General features: G+C 40.1%; 1 protein-coding gene across 1 annotated transcript in view; it reads right to left on the bottom strand.

Moving 5' to 3' along the window:
- Positions 1–325: 325 nt before the first annotated feature.
- The window catches only part of shrprbck1r (sharpin and rbck1 related), a 45,306-nt gene continuing 28,707 nt past the window's right edge, over positions 326–16,924 (bottom strand). The window contains exons 9-14 of the mRNA XM_060915455.1: positions 7,745–7,905; positions 6,726–6,837; positions 6,277–6,456; positions 4,496–4,594; positions 3,535–3,678; positions 326–1,387 (exon numbers count right to left, since the gene is read on the bottom strand). Of these exons, the coding sequence (XP_060771438.1) occupies positions 1,307–1,387; positions 3,535–3,678; positions 4,496–4,594; positions 6,277–6,456; positions 6,726–6,837; positions 7,745–7,905 (777 nt within the window). The 3' untranslated portion in view covers positions 326–1,306. The remainder of the gene's footprint in view (positions 1,388–3,534; positions 3,679–4,495; positions 4,595–6,276; positions 6,457–6,725; positions 6,838–7,744; positions 7,906–16,924) is intronic.

The following is a 16,924-nucleotide window of genomic DNA, read 5'->3' as shown; positions in this document are numbered from 1 at the left end:
AAGAGGAGAATCAGACAACGGTGACCATGGACTGTTGAGCAGCTGAAGTCTTGTATCAAGCAAGAATGGACAAAAATTCTAATTGAAAAACTGCAACAATTAGTATCCTCAGATCCCATACGATTAAAAAGTGTTGTTAAAAGGAACGATGGTGTAGTACAATGGTAATAATGCCTCTGTCCTAACTTTTTTTGAGTGTGTTGCAGAGAACAAATTCTAACTTCATTTATATTTACAAAACACAATTGAGTTGGTCAGTAAAACTACTGAAAATCTTTTCTTTGTACTTTTATCAGTTAAATGAAGGTTCACATGAATTAACAACTCACAGATTTTTCTTTTATTGCATTCTGGAAAATATCCCAACTTTTCTGGAAATGAGGTTTGTAAATGACACTTGGTTTAATGTTTTCTACTGCAGTTCAAATTCATACATTTGTAAGTGTAACTTACGTGTCCAAATACCTTTTTGGGGCCCACTGTACAATACATCACTGGATGCCATTGATGTTTGGTTCCTGTTGTAGAACAGCTTAAAATAAAGTATATAATGTAGAAGCATAAAACTCAACACCTTCTGACCAAACAGAAGCCAGAATTCAACAGTGCGGTCATTAGCAAAGCTTTCTTGTTTATCAGAAATAATAAAATAGAAAATCAACCTGAGTGAAAAGCAATAAAGGAAATCATCATCATCATCATTCCCTGATCAGCTGCTTCATGTTGATATGTTTATTGTTTATTTTCAATTCAGTGATAGCTTGAAATGTACAATAAATTATATAAAGGTCATAAAAGAATGTTTTCATTCTCGACAAATGCTCCAACATAAGGCACTGAACAGTCATTTCAGTTGAGTAAAACTGTCACTGTAGCTGTGGCCATTTTGCCTGAATTCATGCTTTGTCTTTACAGTTAGAACTTTATAAGAACAATAGATTATGTTTTTTAAATCTCAGTATTAAATAATATTGGATTTTTTTTGTTAAGAAAAACAGTTAAACACACAAGTTACACTGGATCTATAAAAACCCAGGTGAAAATGTAGCACCGTGAAAAACAGCTAGGTTTATAATGGAACAGTTAAAATAAGGCACTGGTGTATATTAATATTTTTACCTGTGTAATATCACAACTGGGAGTAAGACATAAAAAGTGCATTTTGTCCAGTATTATCAACTTAATCCTGATTCTGTTAAGTTAAACACATTCTGCTTTGGTTTTTGCTTTCAGTCTTTTTTTTTCATTTGTAGGCTTTTTCACTGTTACTGGTTTTCATTTAGGTCTGTCTGTCTCTTTCTCTCTCTCAGTGGCAATTCTGACATTTTGGGTGGCATCTCTGTTTATTCACATTACAGCGACAGCCTCCGCTCGTGTCTCCAGGACCCTGTGACAAAAAGACACACAGTTCGCATCCAAAATCAAGTGAACATCATATGAAGACTTCACTGATTCACATTCTTATTAAATGTACAAAGGCACTTACTGGAGTCTCTCCTTTTATTTAAAATATTTTTTAAAAAGATGAAGAAAGACAGTTATTGGAGTCTTTCTATTTCTTTAAAATATTAAACAAAAAGATACTCTATTGAGGCCTTTCATGTGATGTCATTGTAACTGTGGGTTTGTTTAGGCAGCCATGACAGCGACTGGCACAAGCGTCTGCGAGTGATTACAAGCCCAATTCAGAACATCTACAGGTAAACTTGTAGAAGTTACATCTAAAAGAACAATGCCAGAGAACTATAGTGTATTTGGATGTAATAACAGATGTGGAGATAAGCCTGGTTTAACTTCTCATCACTTCCCGGTGAACCCAGAAAAATGAGAAAAAGGGCAAGCTGCCATTAAGCAGGAAAACTGGATGATAAAACCATTCCCATGTGTGTGGAGAACATTATATATCAGGTTAAGATGCAATATATTTTATTAAACCTAATGCTTGGTTTAGGAGGCCCCGGGGAAGACCCAGGACACGCTGGAGGGACTATGTCTCTCGGCTGGCCTGGGAATGCCTCGGTGTTCTTCCCGAGGAGCTGGCCGAGGTGTCTGGGGAGAGGGAAGTTTGGGCTTCCATGCTCAGACTGCTGCCTCCGCGACCCGGCCCCAGATAAGCGGATGAAGACGAGACGAGATGCTTGGTGAAACTAACAGCATGTTTGTTATGTACTGATAATGTAGATTGGGTTAAACACCATAGAATATGCTAGATCTAGGCCCTGGCTTGTTTATTACTATTAGAAGTCCACATCTAAGCTTACCTTTGTCATAACAAGGTATTTTTCTTTACTGGGAATTTCCCATAACATTCTGGCATGCACAGTACCTGCCTTGAAATATCAGTAGGCATCTGTACTTTTGTTTGCCTTTAGCATCTCCAGTATATTTAGAAGTTATTGTTAAAAGCGCTGTACAAATAAATAAACTTGAAGTCCCAAATACTAAATGGTTCAGGTTATTGTAGTGTCCCAAATCTGATAACTAGTTTGCTGAACACTTTCCAAGTGGAATAAATACATTTGTGGGGAAATTAAGAAGAAGAAGCCTTTATTTTTGTCACATGTACACTTATGCACAGTGAAATTCCTGGTCTGCATTTAACCCACATGCATGCACACAAACACACACACACACACACACACAAAGAGAGAGAGAGAGCACAGTGTGCAGAATAAATAATAAATAAATACATTTATGGGTAAATTATATGGATCTGTGATGCCTGCATGTTTCAGCTTTTGGATGTAATGCAATCTGCTGGTATAATCTAAATTTTGAATAATTTCAGAGAGATTGTACTGACTGCAGTCGTCTCGATTTTCATTATTAACTGTTGCAGCTGTTTCTTTGTTTGCCCGGCGGTATGGCAGATGCTGCATGAAAAACAAAAATCTGTGCCATCGGTGAAAGGCTTCTATAGGGTATTAAGGTGCACACCATAGTGTCACTGTTATACCATGCATCATGAGCATACACTATACGGTATGTTCAAAAGTTTGTGCATCATTGAAATAGAAAGACTCCAATAACTGCCTTTCTTCGCACACCTCATCATTATGCCTGTAAGTGGTTCTTCTTCAAACTGTTCCACAAAGTTGGAAGCACATAATTGTATAAAATGTCTCTGTATGCTGTAGCATTACAATTTCCCTTCAGTGGAACTAAGAGGCCCAGACCTGTTCCAGCATGATGATGCGCCTATACACAAAGTGAGCTCCATGAAGACATGGTGTGTTAACGTTGGAGTGGAAGGACTCGAGTGTCCTGCACAGAGCCCTTACTAACCTCAACCCCACTGAACACTTTTGGGATGAACTGGAACACCGACTGCACCCCAGTATCAGTACCTGACCTCACTAATGCTCAAATGCTCACAGCCATGCCCCAAAGTCTAGTGGAAAGTCTTCCCAGAAGAGTGGAGGTTATTCTAACAGCAAAGGAGGGACTAAATCTAGCAGATATTTCCATAGATTACATGGACACATGAATTAAATGTTTTGGAATTTCTAAGCAGGTGAGTGTTTGGTTCTGTACCCCAGGACCCCAGCGTGGCCCTCTGGTGACCCAGCAGATCTCTGTATGACACACAGTGCAGCGCAGCCAATCACACCCTTCCTTCTTCTGCACGATGATTCCACACTGAGGACAGTGCATTGCCTCACCAGACCTCACCAGGGTCTGTTGCATGGACAGACAAGAAGAAAGAAAAAGAGAATGAGCACTGTGAAGTAAAAATAAATTATTTAATGAGCTAGAAAGTTTTCTTTTCTTTTTTCAAGTGAGACAGTACATCTATTCTGATTTGTAATGTTTTCTGGTATAGGATTCCTGCACAAAAAACACACTGACGTGAAATCACACCATTCTGATGGCCAAAGAAGGTGCAGTGTAATAGTGGATAATAACTCAATGTCCAGTGCTATGGCATGGAGGCAATGATGGTTGATTTGTACTTTTCAGAAGGCCATTAATAATTAATTTTAAGTTAGCATTTGTAAGTGCAAACAAGTTAGTCATGAAATTGTATCATAAAACATGACAGCATTGTATCAACAGCTGTACAAGTGTAAAAGTATCCTATCAGAATAGGTAAAGTGATTTCCATATAAACATGAGCGTGCATCCTTATATCAACATTACGTCACATCTACATACACACGCTGTATTTGTTACCTGGTGAAAAAAATGACTTTCTATTTAACAACAGGAGTGAAATCAGACTCATATACTGTTAGCTAGCTGTGCTACATCTCTGATGCTGATTTAATTCTGACTAATTAACAGGTTAACTGCATGATATGCTAATTATATGCTTCTGTGTCAAATAAGTTTGCTAGCAAAGCAGAAATAGTTGGCCAAAGCCAATGAAGTGATTTTTGACTCTTGGGAAAATCTAGTTTTCAATTAATTAAAATTCTGGTTTATATTTAATCAGCTGGTTAAAAACAAACAAATAAACAAACAGGCCCAGTTTAAAAAATAAATACTGTGTGACCTTCAGGAGATCCCTTGTTCTCCGGGCTGCAATGTCATTGATGGCACGAGCAGCAAGATCGTCTTGGTATTGTTTACAATTCATCCCTTCATGAATTGCCTGAGACAGAGAGAGAGAGAGAGAGAGAGAGAGAGAGAGAGAGAGAGAGAGAGAAAGAGCACATATGTGAAATTTGTGAAGTTTTTCTCATATTGTAAAATGCTTCAAGGCAAAAAACAGTTGAAAGTTGACGTATACCCTTGAGACAAAATGACAAAGACAAAGATCCCTAGAATATGTAGTGTGTTTGGTCTCAGAAGTGTTCTTTTTTTATTACCCAGAACAAAAATTGAAAATAGCTTGTGCTATTTTTTTTAATCTCTAACAATTAAAAATTTTTCTTTAACAATTTTTTTTTAATCTCTGTCCTAAAATTTGCTCCCCCAATCTCATCATCATAGAAGTCACATTGCTTGCGATGAAGACAGTTGGTGATTCACATAGCCTGGGTGACGAAGGCAGAGGTGTGCCTTGTTTGCACAGGGTCTTGCACAGAGATGACACACCAACCCTGGTGGGGCTGCATTTAAAGGATCCTTTCTGCAGAGCCTGCTCTGAGTGATGCGATTAGAGCGTTCTGCTTCAAAGTGTTCGATGTCATCATGGATACTCCTACGCCAATATAAGACAATCATGTGCCTTTGACTCCCAAGTTTCTAGGTCAATTCCACAATCTTTTAGTGAAGCTTTCAAGCAGTCTTTGAATCGTTTTCTCGGTCTTCCAATCCTTCGCTGACCTCCTACAAGCTCGCCATAGGACAGTCGTTGGGGTAACCTGTTGTCATCCATTCTTACCAAGTGTCCTGCCCACCGTAGCTGCCGTTTTTTTTATCATACCCTCCATAGAGGGGCAGCCTGATTTAGAGAGGATGTCTAGGTTTGTTATTCTATCTTGCCAGGTCACACACAAGATTTTGCGCCAGCAACATTGGTGAAAGGACTCTAGGTACTTGATATGCCGAGCGTATGTGGTCCAACTTTCTGAGCCATATAGCAAGGTGTTAATGACTACAGCTTGGTAGACAGCTATCTTAGTTGATAAAGTGATGTTGTGGCTGTTCCACAAGCAAGTGTACAACCACCCAAAGGAGGCACTTGCCTTGGAAATACGATCTGAGATCTCACGATCTAATTGCCCATCCTCGGAGAGGACGCTCCCGAGATATGTAAAGGCATCAGTGTGTTTCAGCTTACAATCCTCTACAAAGACACTTAGGGCAGTACCCTGCTGGCATGGAGGTGGTTGATACATGACTTCTGTTTTCTTGGTGCTTATGGTAAGACCAAAGTTCTTTGCTGCAGAAGAAAAATGACTCAGTAGTCTTTGTAGATGGTCCTCAGTGTGCAGAAAGACACCACAGTCATCAGCAAAAAGCAGATCACGAACAAGTTGAAGGTGAACTTTGGTTTTGGCTTGAAGTCGCCTGACATTGAAGATACCACCATCTGTTCTAAAACAAATGAGAATACCTTCATCCGAGTTTGCAAAAGCCTCATCCAACATTGCCGTAAAAAGAATAGGGGTAATTACGCACCCTTGTTTAACACCAGTAGTGACACAGAAGTGCTCGGAAAAATTCCCACTGATACACACACAGGCATGCATACCAGTACCAGATCCCCCAATCTAAATGTGATCAAAAAACATTCTCTAATACCTTTGATCTTAAATTATATTTTTCGTATATAAATTGTAAAACAGCAGCATATGTTGCATTTTTTTAGCTGTGTGTGTGTGTTACTTTGCAGAGAAGACAGTTGTGCTTGTTGCAGACGGGGCAATGGAAGGTGTTGACTGTATCCTCATACACACACCAGCCTGGACAGTCGGTGGTGGCGCAGTGATAACTGCCCTCGCAGCGTGACTCGGCCACTGAGAGCCCCCGCTGCAGCCACCGCTCATACTCCTCACCTGAAACCAGCTGACACACAAATAAGAGCAAGAAAAAAGTGAAGAACAAACATTAAACTATAAATATAATGTATTACAGGATTAAAACACAGAACATGTCTGGATTAAACTCTGCAATGTGTTAAATGAAGCCTCTAAACATAAGAAATCCTGCTTGCTAAACAAAAATAAAATGGTTAAAGTGTTGGTATATTTATGTAAATTGCCAGAAAGGGAAACATTTGTGTAGGAGTATAAAGATTTGTAGAGTTGTGTATAACTGAATGAAAGCATTCTCACAGCGCGGATCTCTCTCTCCTGAAGTGTGCAGTCACAGGCATATGCCTCATCTCTGTAAGGACATGCCACCTGAGGATCCTCGGAAAGCAGGATGACTGAACGCAAACATTCTCTACACACACATTCACAAATATTTTTAATGTGGTCATGTGGTCAGAAGGTCTAATATTGACCCAATAAATAAGAATACAGTGAGAAAATAAAATATAAAAAAGGAAAGGAAAAAAATGCATTCTATGGATTTCTTCCAAACAACTACCGACCGACCATTCACCAATCATCTTCCAACCATCCACCAATCACCCATCAGTCATCAATGAATCACTCATTAACCATGAACAATCAACCAGTCACACAGAGACCACCCATCAGTCATCCACCAATGACCCACTGACCATCCTCTGGTCATCCACCAATCACCTACTGACCATCCTCTGGTCATCCACCAATCACCCACTGACCACCTTCCATCAAAAACCCACTGAACATCTTTCAGCCTTCTACTAACCATCCACTGATCATCCTCCAGTCATCCACCAATCACCCACTGATCATCCTCCAGTCATCCTCCAATCACCCACTGACCATCCTCCAGTCATCCACCAAAAACCTGCTGGCCATCTTCCAGCCTTCCACCAATCACCTAAGACCATCCACTGACCAATCATCCACCAACTAATCACCACTTATCCAGAGTTCATCCACCAATTACCCACTGAAAATCCAGTCATGCAATCTTCCACCTGTTCTACACTAGTCATCAACTAGAATCAACCATTCTTTTAAACAGTCCAACAACCTTCTACTAATCCTGCCCCAATTAACCACTAGTCACTGATTCACCACCAACCATCAACTAATCATCTTCCAATCATCTACAAGTCACCCACCCACTCATTATCCAGCAATCATGTACCACCCTTCCACCACCCGTCCATCAACCATTCACAAATTATACCCTAGTCCAAACACTTATCAATTCCCCCTCTCTCCATCAGTCATCCACTCTGTGCTCTTACCTGCAGAAGCAGTGGAGACACTCACGCAGTAGGACGCCCTCTCCTGACTGAAGCTGTAAGTAACAAATCCTGCATTCAATGCTCTCTGCATTTGGCACCAGCTCCTGACCGTCCACCTCCACCAGCCGAGCATAGTTCTCCCTGCGCTCTGCTTCCTGTGCCTACACACACACACACACACACATCCATATGACAGTGTTTTATTGCCCTTATACTGCAGTGATTTGCCATTAATTACGCTTTTTTATTTATAAAACGACACATAATACTATTACTGTAGAGCTATTATGTTACGAGTGTGTAAACTATCTATTGTCATAGCTACAGTATGCTTTATGTATGAGCATGGCCATAAGCCATAATACAGTAATACAAGAACATTTAAGGATCATGAATGAATGTTCTACTGCAGTACCCAAGCTTTTTTTTTCCGGGGGGGGGGGGAGATAACCCCTAATTGACACTGTGACCCTGAGCACCCTTCATTTTTATTCCAAATTTATAACTGTATAAATTAGGACATATTCAATAAATCTTTTGCCATTATTTTCATATTTATTTTCTTGCCTTCTCTTGTTCCTAACAATGGTTAGTACCTACCATAAGTGGACCAAGGAAGGACAACCAGTGAACCGGCAACAGGATCATGGGTGTCGAAGGCTCGCCCATATGGTCCAATCCCACAGAAGAGCTACTGTAGCACAAACTGCTGAAAAAGTTAAGGCTGGCTAAAACAGAAAGGTGTTAGCATTATCTTCTTCAGCAGTTTGTGCTACAGTAGCTCTTCTGTGGGATTGGACCATATGGTCTAGCCTTTGTGCCCAATGCGAATCAATGAGCCTTCGCCGCCCGTGACCCTGTCACCGGTTATCCTTCCTTGGACCACTTTTGGTAGGTACTAACCCCTGCATACTGGGAACATCTCACAAGATGTTCCATTTTGGAGATGCTCAGACCCAGTCATCCAGCCATCACAATTTGGCCCTTGTCCAAGTCACTCAGATCCTTACGCTTGCCCATTTTTCCTGCTTCCAGCACATTAACTTTGAGAACTGGCTGCTCTCTTTCTGTCTAATATAGCCCACTCCTTGACAGGTGCTATTTTAATGAAATAATCAAATGTAATTCACTTCACCTGTCCGTGGTATTAATGTTATGGCTGATTGTTGTATAAAATTGTGGTAAAGTAACAGGAACTACTTTTTATTGTAGTGCTCCAGTTCTGAAATTCTGGATAAAAGTCTAAGAGCAGGGTTAATACAACTTTCTCTCCTGTCTCTCACATTTAATGCCTGAAATTTTACATGTGGGGCAGCATGGTGGTGTAGTGGTTAGCACTGTCGCCTCACAGCAAGAAGGTCCTGGGTTCGAGCCCAGCGGCCACTAAGGGCCTTTCTGTGTGGAGTTTGCATGTTCTCCCAGTGTCTGTAGGTTTCCTCCAGGTGCTCTGGTTTCCCCCACAGTCCAAAGACATGCAGCTTAGGTTAATTGGTGGTGCTAAATTCACAGTAGATGTGAGTGTGAATGATTGTTTGTCTCTATTGCCGCTTTTCCACTACAAACGCGGCTGAGTCGGGCTGAGCCATGCCGTGCTGAGTCGGGCTGAGCGGGGCTGTTGGAGTTGCATTTCGACTACAACCGCGCTGAACCGTGCTGGCTGGAAGTGGGTGGACACATTGGGTGGAGTTAGCGAAAGTGGGTGGACGTCAGGTGATGTCGTTAAGCAGCGCAAACAGTGACATCAGTGAGCTTTTAAGCGGTAGTCTCACGACCTGAATAGTAAACAATAAACATGGAGGACATGAAGTTGTTAGTGTTGCTGGTCTTGGTGCTGTGGCTTGTTGTCACCGACAACGCGGACAGATACTGGCAAGAGCGTATAGATGAGGCGAGGCGCATAAGGCTTCAGAAATTCTCGTAATTCGTAATTCTTCTCCTTCCGGGTTTGCGGTGTTTACAGATCCCAGCGTGGTCGCGGGGCGTGTGTGGGCATGTGAGGACACTCCTCCTCACCAATCAGTGCACAGGGGAGTGTCTGCTCACGCTCCCAGCCTCACTCGGCTCGCTTTGGCTCGCTTCAGCCCTACTCCAAAACCGTGCGAGTTTTAGGGGCTAAGCAGGGCTGAAGCGAGCTGAGTCGTGCTGGTTTTTGGTAGTCGAAACGCGAGCCGTGTCGGGCTGAAGTGAGCTGAAGTGAGCTGAAAAAGGGTAGTGGAAAAGGGCCATATGTGTCAGCCCTGTGATGATCTGACGACTTGTCCAGGGTGTACCCTGCCTCTCACCCATAGTCAGCTGGGATAGGCTCCAGCCCGTGGCTCTCTACAGGATAAGCAGTTACGGATAATGGATGGATGGAATTTTACATGTGCATTACACAGCTGCATATTTTAAACATTGAGATATGGACCTCAACCCTTAGACTTCCATTAAAAGTTTACATGCAAAATCTATGCATACAATCAAATATTATTCAGTGCTATTTTGGAGAATAATTAAGGAGACAAATATACTAGTACATAATCTATATATTGAAATTCACAGTCAAAAAGTAATAAAAATACAAGAAATCACTTTGTTTTCATTATTTGTTTATTTAATATAGTCACAAGACTCTTCCTTTCAGGAACCCTGGTACACTGTAACACTGTACAGTGAAGCATTAAATTGAATGAAAGCAGTCTTGCTTAAGCCATACAATGCACATTTACCGTCACATATATAAATCAAATCCATTACTTTATTAACATTTTTCTAACATAATGAAATATTTAGATATAATGCAGAACAAGACTCCTCACTTCCAGCCCTCGCGATAGTGATAGGCTCATGACTGCATAGTTGTCAGTTAAGAACTCTACCCTTCCTGAGCTTGGCTGAGTTTATCACAGTAGTTATAGTGCACAGGACTGAGAGAGAAGAAACCTGTTTTATATCTTTACTGTACTGCCTCATGTTTACACCAGGGATCAGTGCATATTATCATATTCTCCATGTGGCTAAAAGTCAGTTTCACAAATACACTACCGTTCAAAAGTTTGGGGTCACTTTGAAATGTCCTTATTTTTGAAAGAAAAGCACTGTTCTTTTCAATGAAGATCACTTTAAACTAATCAGAAATCCACTCTATACATTGCTAATGTGGTAAATGACTATTCTAGCTGCAAATGTCTGGTTTTTGGTGCAATATCTCCATAGGTGTATAGAGGCCCATTTCCAGCAACTATCACTCCAGTGTTCTAATGGTACAATGTGTTTGCTCATTGCCTCAGAAGGCTAATGGATGATTAGAAAACCCTTGTACAATCATGTTAGCACAACTGAAAACACTTTAGCTCTTTAGAGAAGCTATAAAACTGACCTTCCTTTGAGCAGATTGAGTTTCTGGAGCATCACATTTGTGGGGTCGATTAAATGCTCAAAATGGCCAGAAAAATGTCTTGACTATATTTTCTATTCATTTTACAAGTTATGGTGGTAAATAAAAGTGTGACTTTTCATGGAAAACACAAAATTGTCTGGGTGACCCCAAACTTTTGAACGGTAGTGTATGCATCCCTGATTCTGTCATTCTAAACGTGTTATTTAGAATAATAAATTGCTAAATGCCTAACAAATTACTGAAGTAGCCTTGTATCATTAAAGCCAGAGTGGCTTTATGGTCACCATCAGAAACTACTTATGCTAGTACAATAGATCAAGGTCTAAAATTATCATCAAGCTAAAACTCAGAGAGAAGTTATTACAGCACAAAACTATCCATGAGACTTTTTTTTCACAATATGGTACTAATATTCATCCTGGGTGATGTGATGACAAGTGGAAAGCTGAGAAAGAGAGCCATTTATGCTCACTAATTTCTGTCCTCACAATTATTTTACTGGCATGAAGCTCCATGCTTAAAGCTATACTGCCTTTCAGATTTTTCAAGTGCAGGTAATAAAAAGAATTTTCCCCAGCACCCAAATATTTTTGTTTAGTGGACTGAAAGCTGCTGAATTCGAATCACAGACTTCCAATTTAATGAGTATTTTTAAAATAGACCAATTCATGAATTTAGAGCCACGTGTCCCTAAATTCTCCGCTATTGTTTCCTCCTTCACCATGACCTAATACAAGATACTACGTCATGCATCATGTGGTGTGCTTTCCCCGTTCGCGCAAGGCATTGTGGGATACAAATTTGAAACAGGAGAGAAAAATGGAGGACGTGAGTGTGCGAATGAAATGTGAAAGACCGACTACAGTAACGGAAAGAAAGCGAGAAGAAAAGATGTCATGTTATATACAAAGGAAAGGAAACGCAGGACCAAACTAATAAATATCGGCGCTCAGCGAGCACCTCAGTGTGATCAGCTGTTCGTTTAGCGACAGAATGATGGAACTGTCAGTGCACGCTCAAAGATGTAGATGGCAGTAATGCAACACTGTGGATGCCAGCTGCCGTAAAACCCAAAAGACGAAGAGGAAGGACGTAAACCTACGCATGTGCACACGGACTTCCTCTGTCTGCTTGACTGCGCGAAGCGAGCGATTTCATACACATTATTTGCTTTAATCCCCTCAAAGTAAATAACTTCCCAGCCACAGAATGGTCTGGGTTGGTTTTTTTTAGATATTACAGAAATAAACATATATTACAATGACCAAATTTCAGAGGGAACTAAATTTCACTGATTTTATGAAACTGAAAGGCCGCCTAGCTTTAAGAGAATATGGTGATGCATTGACCTGATTTCTGATGGCTTTTGTGACCGTACGACGTTCGTACATGTATCACCACAGGGAACCCAATCCTAAGTGCAAGGCAACGTATCCCATTAACACGACCACCAGACAACAAAATTTGTATCTTTATTTACATAAGATATGTGGGTTTTTATCCAGCGCTTATTTTTAACTTGCATTTTGGCTCAGCCTTTGGTTGAAGCCGACAAAGGCACCTGTCTGTGTGTATGTTTGACGGATTTTGAGCGTGTTTAAGAATGTAATTGGCCTCAGGCAGCGATTCCATAGTTGCAGTGTGGCGCCACTGCATACTGACCATGTACGGTAAGTGCCATGTCACTTAACCTCAGCTCATGGCATAATCCTCTGTGGCTGAGTGGTCTGGTGTGCAGTCTAGGAAAGGAACAGATTTTGCAACATCAGTTTGAATCCTGGCGTCCATGCATTTCTGAGCGGCCTATTTTTTTTCTTTTTATGCACTGTAGCTTCGATCTCCCAATCAGACAAAGGCTGAGCTCAGACCTGCACAGGTCTCTAGTTTAAAAAATAATGTGGGATTATTTATTAACAAATTTTCTGGAAAATATTCATGACAGTTTCAGTTTCACCTTCACAAATTTCCAAAATATTATGGTGGGAAAAAAAAAAAATCTTGAGACCCTGTGTTTTGGTGGGATTCCCTGACACGTGTGTGCATCTAGGCTGCTAACAAAATTAGTTTCGAGTGTTTTTCCTACTTTTTGTTTTCATACTTAGAAGCTTGGTACTAAAATACTTCTAGCATCTTGCTTTCTTACTATCACAACAACACAACAGAAGAGAAGTAGATAACCATTTTGGAATTGCTTGAGGAAAAAAAAAATCACAACGAAATGGCAAGTTATCACTTTTTTATCCTTTGAAACTGCAAAGCGAGAATTCTCGATGCCTGCGAATGAATTAAGTTTACTCAAGTTTAACTTTCAAGTCTTGTGGAGAAACTGGATTATTTAATCTTGTTTATTAACTTTTTTTTATTATTCTCATCAGGTTGATTTTGTGCCCTTGCAAATATTTTGCTCATACACTCATCAGGAGCTCCGCTTTTAGGCACTGCCTAAGTATATATTATTCATAGCATAGCTGACTAATCCCAGCCTTACACCAAGTGAGCATTCAAGGGGTGGCACGGTGGTGTAGTGATTAGCACGGCCGCCTCACAGCAAGAAGGTTCTGGGTTTGAGCCCAGCGGCCGATGGGGGCTTTCTGTTTGGAGTTTGCATGTTCTCCCCGTGTCTGCGGGGGTTTCCCCTGGGTGCTCTGGTTTCCCCCACAGTTCAAAGACATGCAGTTAGGTTAACATGGGTTGGCCTTGGGCTGAAGTGTCCTTGAGCAAGGTACCTAACCCTGAACTGCTCCCCAGGTGCTGTAGTATGGCTGCCCACTGCTCTAGGTGTGTGTGTTCACTATTTCAGATGGGTTAAATTCAGAGGATGAATTTGAGTGTGTATGTGACAAACAAAGGCTTCTTCTTAAAAAAAAAAAAAAAAAAAAAAAAAAAAGATTTGACTGTCGGAGACAAATTTCCAATGTTGGAATAAAATCATGAGAGTTTTGCTCAAGTTGTGCTCCCTTCATCTCAATCATTTGGTGTAAGGTGGTCAGGATAACCATCTTAAGTCAGTCTTTTTCCATCTTTACATTCCGATAAAATCAACCATATTTAATATTGTCTTTAATCTTGGCTCATGCAAATAATGACACTGTCATGTCTTTGCAAAATTGTAAATAATCACTTGAAAAGCCTTATTAACTCTGTGACTAATGACACAAAGTCTTTAGGTGTGAAAGGGTGTCTTTAGATGTGACTTTATTCTTGTAAAAGTATTTTCACAGTTGTTGATCCACTGAAATTGGCGCGGGCAGTTTGATTTTTCTTTTTTTGAGTAATATATTTCATAAACTGCATTCATAAGAGAAGTTTCAATAGGGAGGCACTGCTTTTACTCGACTAAATCTTCTCTCTGCTTCGTATTACTGTGACTGAACGCCAAATTGGATCCATCCACTCTTCATACTAAAGTGCTGTTGAATTCTTGTATCTCACTGTATCCTTTTATTGGGGTTAGTGTTTCTATAGTAACAATGTATACAGGAACTTACATTGTGGACTCTCAACAGAAACTCGGTTTAATAATAAACGGATAAAGAATGTGCTGTTGAAGTATTAACAAAGTGAAACGTTGATATTTTGAGATTTGTGACAGTTTCTGTGAGAACATTTACAGAAAGTCTCCAGTGTCAGTCTTCAGGAGGAGTTCGTGCACATATCAGTGCTTAACACCATCCAACAGTGATCGGATCACCTGAGGCGGATGTTGCAATGGGAAGCAAGAGTGCCGGGATATATAAATGTTCAGAAATATGCAATTCATAAATGCCCTCAAAATAGCTAACAACAGTACTAGCAAGCTAGTAAGATCATGGAACATTCGTCATATTCTCAGCAATTAATTTTACACAATAGTACGTCAATAGACGGTGTATCCATATATACACCAAACCAAGCCTGATTGTGGTCATTCAGCTAATAAAAGTCTCACCAACTTAGTTTATCATGCCAACAGTTCAGAAATCTGGCCCGTGGAGGTGTCTGAGAGGGGTTTCAATCAAGAATAAATAAAAAAAAAAAAAACCAGACCATCAGTATAAACAAATGTGCTTTGAGAATTAAAAGTGCTTTAAAGGAAAAGGTCACTCAAAAAGTGAATATCGGTGACTAATAACAGACGACATCGAGGTTGAGGTTATTATTCACTGATATTCACGGAGTCTGAAGTGGATAATTGTTTTAGTATAAATACACGAGTGATTATTTAAAAAATCATTTATTTCAGTCTTCAAAAGCTTCATGTAAGTGTAATAACTTTGCAGTGCAGATTTGTGTCACTTATCTACGCCGAGTCACATAAAATACTTTGTTTTGAAATCGATAAAATAAATCACAACTCCACCTTACCTTTGAATAATTGTAGACCAAACTTCGGAGCATCTTTAGTGCTTTTAGGAACAGCGTTTTCTTTCATCATTTGTAATTCTGACTCACTTACGGTGACAAAGTTATCGGACGCCATTTTGCCGAGTCGCTCGAGGTGATTATCGAGAAATGGTCCGAATTTCTCGACCAATCAGTGCGCGCGATTTTCTGTAATCACCTCTGTATTTATACTAAACCTGCTTATAATAAGTGAGACCCATCAAGTACCCTTAGGCATTAAGTAAAAATTAATTCCTTGTTTTTCCAAGTTAGAATTTCAGTTGAAGTACAATAGATGAGATTGGCATGCACAAAGTGTTCACACAGCTCAAGCGCAATAATTACAGTCTTTGGCGTGTCTTTGTCTTCGGTATCATGTGCAGCTGTGCACTGAGGAGTTTCCCATTATTGTGATGTCTAGGTTTTTTTTTTTTCCCTGTGTGTATTTTTAAAAAGGCTCAGTACACATTCAAGTTAATTCAAGTGTTAATGTGTGTATAGAGACTGTGTGTGATGTGTACATGTGTACGTGTGTGTGTGTGTGTGTCAGTAGTCCTGGTCGAGGTTGTACTGTAGTGAGTTGCTGGCCCTCAGCTCCTCCCTCCTCCCTTTCTCCTTTAAAAACAAAACCAGACAGAAGAGAAGAGCGTGAGACCGGAGAGCCAATCATAGCCTGAGATCCTGCCTTCCCATAATGCATTAGACACGCTACTGCCTGGAGATGCACAGAAACTTTAGTAAACTCAAGGATTTTTCTTTAAACCAAAATATTTCTAAACCTGCACACAAAAATTTTATCAACGTTCTCCAGTTTACTCCCTGATAAGCCGAGAAGCATCTTCTTTATCTCTGATCTCAAGCTATGAGGCTAATTTTGATATAAAATAAAAAAAAGCTACCAGTTTAGCATCATGCAGTAAAAACAGTCGAGCGTCCATCTTTCTTTTTTAGGACAGATTTTAGTGTCTGACACAACATCAGACTCAACTAGGAGGCATGGCCTATTTTTTTTTCATGTGAGAAGTAATTTGGATGATAATGTAGGATTTTTTTTTTTAAATAAATATGTTTATTAGTGTCACAGAATCATTTGAGGCAAGTGTATGATGATTTAGACAGGAACTAAACTGGTGGCTACACATTGGCACGACTTGTTAGCTACATGAGTGTCATAGTGCAAAACTAAAGAAAGAAACTTGACACGCCAAATGTTTGGGCTGCGTACATTTCAATTTTGGCTGAACCTGCAAATATTTTCCTTTTAATCAGTCTATGGTAAAAGCAATCGATGGGCCATCAACCTGCATTCTCCTTGTAGCGAAAGAAAACGTGTGTTTGTGCAATTTAAGATGTCTGGTTGTGTATTTTGAGACTGTATTTGTATCCATGTAATACAAAGAGAATGCCAATCTCATCTATTGAAATGAATATATTTTGGT

The sequence above is a fragment of the Neoarius graeffei genome, chromosome 1 (assembly GCF_027579695.1).
Source record: "Neoarius graeffei isolate fNeoGra1 chromosome 1, fNeoGra1.pri, whole genome shotgun sequence".
Classification (NCBI taxonomy): domain Eukaryota; kingdom Metazoa; phylum Chordata; class Actinopteri; order Siluriformes; family Ariidae; genus Neoarius; species Neoarius graeffei.
This window is presented reverse-complemented; position numbering and strand designations above follow the sequence as displayed.